This window comes from Sander lucioperca, chromosome 7, assembly GCF_008315115.2.
Source record: "Sander lucioperca isolate FBNREF2018 chromosome 7, SLUC_FBN_1.2, whole genome shotgun sequence".
Taxonomy (NCBI): Eukaryota; Metazoa; Chordata; class Actinopteri; order Perciformes; family Percidae; genus Sander; species Sander lucioperca.
This window is the reverse complement of record NC_050179.1, coordinates 36,122,402-36,124,901: the sequence shown is the minus strand read 5'-3', so window position 1 is coordinate 36,124,901 and position 2,500 is coordinate 36,122,402. Positions and strand designations below refer to the sequence as shown.

The 2,500-nt window shown below is 43.6% G+C and overlaps 2 protein-coding genes across 4 annotated transcripts in view; both read left to right on the top strand.

Moving 5' to 3' along the window:
• Positions 1–2,500, top strand: part of LOC116036403 (NLR family CARD domain-containing protein 3-like) — a 1,020,880-nt gene that overhangs the window by 979,628 nt on the left and 38,752 nt on the right. The gene's annotated exons all lie outside the window — the stretch shown is intronic.
• The window catches only part of spg11 (SPG11 vesicle trafficking associated, spatacsin), a 60,910-nt gene that overhangs the window by 38,258 nt on the left and 20,152 nt on the right, over positions 1–2,500 (top strand). For all 3 annotated transcript variants that reach the window (XM_036003606.1, XM_036003605.1, XM_036003607.1), the window contains exons 26-27: positions 325–525; positions 1,392–1,499. In XM_036003606.1, coding sequence (XP_035859499.1) covers positions 325–525; positions 1,392–1,499 — 309 coding nt within the window. The remainder of the gene's footprint in view (positions 1–324; positions 526–1,391; positions 1,500–2,500) is intronic.

The window sequence follows — 2,500 nt, the reverse complement described above, 5'->3', positions numbered from 1 at the left end:
TGTAGGGAACCATCCACGTCATTTTGGTTGAAAGAAACCCAAATTTCTGAAGGAAATACAGTTCCAATACCAGTTTTGCTTGGATATAAAAGAGATTCTTAGAGAACTTCTGCTGTAAATTGTACAATGTCAATTTTTTTAGCACCTTTCATAACACGTAAACCCAAAGTGATTTACAAACAAGCAAGAAGGATCCCTCAAATATTGTTTATAATGCACCAAGTCAATTCAGAATGGTTTGACAAATATTTTGCATTTAAACGATAAAGTTGCCAATAATTGTGCAGTCCTGCAACTCTCTCAGTAACCGTGTCCCGTCTCCAGGGGGCAGAGTTGCTGGCGTGCCTCTGCGTGTGGGTGCTGACCTCCGTGGATGATGTCACAGCGAGGGAAGCCACGTCCCACCTGGTTCAAGCCCCGCAGCACCACGAGTGGAGCCTGCATGACCTGTCGATCATCTGGAGGACGCTGCTGGGGCGGGGCCACGTCAGGCCCCTCCTCCGAGGCTTCCAGCTCTTCCAAAGGGTAACGTCCCGGCAGTTTCTCCGGGGAACGAGACAAAAATCTGTTTTCAGAATCCGAAAAAGGTTTTATTGAGACAGGATGTGCTAATTTTGGCAATGTTACAAAGGTGAAAAAAGGCTGTTCTTGAGGTTTATTTTAAGTGGGCGTTAAAGGATGTATCCTGATCAAAAATAACTCCTAGATTTCTGACAGTAGTGCTGGAGGCACAATGCCATCCAGAGTAGCTATATCTTTAGATAATGAAGTTCGGAGGTGTTTAGGGTCCAGCACAATAACTTCAGTTTTGTCTGAGTTTAACATCAGAAAATTGTAGCTCATCCATGATTTTATATCTTTGATGCATGCTTGAAGTTTAGCTAACTGACTGGTTTCGTCTGGCTTGATTGATAGGTATAATTGGGTGTCATCCGCATAACAGTGATTAGCAGCGTTATAGACTTTAGACCAGGTTTTTGTTGGTCAATGGTGCCATCACTTTCCGCTGCCTCAAGATAGCAATACGCCCAGAATGCACCTGAACACACCTCCCTGTAAGACCAGCACGCCCAGAATGCACCTGAACACACCTCCCTGTAAGACCAGCACGCCCAGAATGCACCTGAACACACCTCCCTGTAAGACCAGCACGCCCATGGGCCACAGATGGGCGCAGGTGCATTTGCAATTTAAACGACGCGGGTGCTGGACGGGAAATTGACAACTGCGTCGGTCTTAAAATAGCAAAGACACTTGCGCTGCGCCGGGTGCAAGACAGGGCTCCTAATATTCAGATAATACATTATTTATCAAAACGAGATGATTCTGCTGGACTGATTTTAAAAACGAGAACATTAGTAACACAGAGAGGTTGTGTGTTTGTGTGTCAGGACTGTCCCCTGGTGTTGGTGCTGCAGATGTTCGAGATGTGTTGTGACTACAGGAACTTCTCCGAGGCTAAAGCCAAGCTGTTGGACTTCCAGAGGACGCTCATCGCTGTAAGTCCACACAGCGACATTAAACCCAACCTGACTAAGAAGCCTGTTGAACCTGCTTTAGATACTTCGATACTGCTTTAGGTTCTCAAACTTGTTTCAATAATGTACCCCATTTGAATTGTGTTTTTAAGCCAAGTACCCCCTGACCAGCGCTAGATTTACCAAACAACAGCCACGTAGCTGAAAAAAAATTTAAATGCAGATGAAAAAGGGTAGAAAAACGTAAAAAGTCAGTAGAACGAAGGAAGGCAAGAATAGGTGCAAAATAGTATCAAAAACTTAGAAAACAGCGACAGACAGAAAAAAACTGTAGAAAGAAGGAAGACCTCGACAAACTTGGAGAAAAAAGAAGAAGGAAGGAAGGAAGGATGGGAGGAAAGGAGGAAAGAAGGAAGGAAAGAAGGAAGGGAGGAAAGAAGGAAAGAAGGAAAAAAAGAAGGAAGGAAGAAAAGAAGGAAAGAAGGAAAGAAGGAAGGAAGGAAGGAAAGAAGGAAGGAATGAAGGAAAGAAGGAAGGAATGAAGGAAAGAAATAAGGAAGGAAGGAAGGAAGTGAAGGGAGGAAAGAAGGAAGGAAAGAAGTAAAGAAGGAAATAAGGACGGAAGGATGGAAAGAAGGAAGGAATGAAAGGAGGAAGGAAGGAATGAAGGAAAGAAGGAAGGAAGGAAAGAAATAATGAAGGAAGGAAAGAAGGAAGGAAGGAAAGAAGGAAGGAAGGAAAGAAGGAAGGAAGGAAGGAAAGAAAAAAGGAAGGAAGGAAATAAGGAAGGAAGGAAGGAAGGAAGGAAAGAAGGAAGGAAGGAAAGAAGGAAGGAAGGAAGAAAAGAAGGAAGGAAGTGAAGGGAGGAAAGAAGGAAGGAAAGAAGTAAAGAAGGAAATAAGGAAGGAAGGATGGAAAGAAGGAAGGAATGAAAGGAGGAAGGAAGGAATGAAGGAAAGAAGGAAGGAAGGAAAGAAATAATGAAGGAAGGAAAGAAGGAAGGAAGGAAAGAAAAAAGGAAG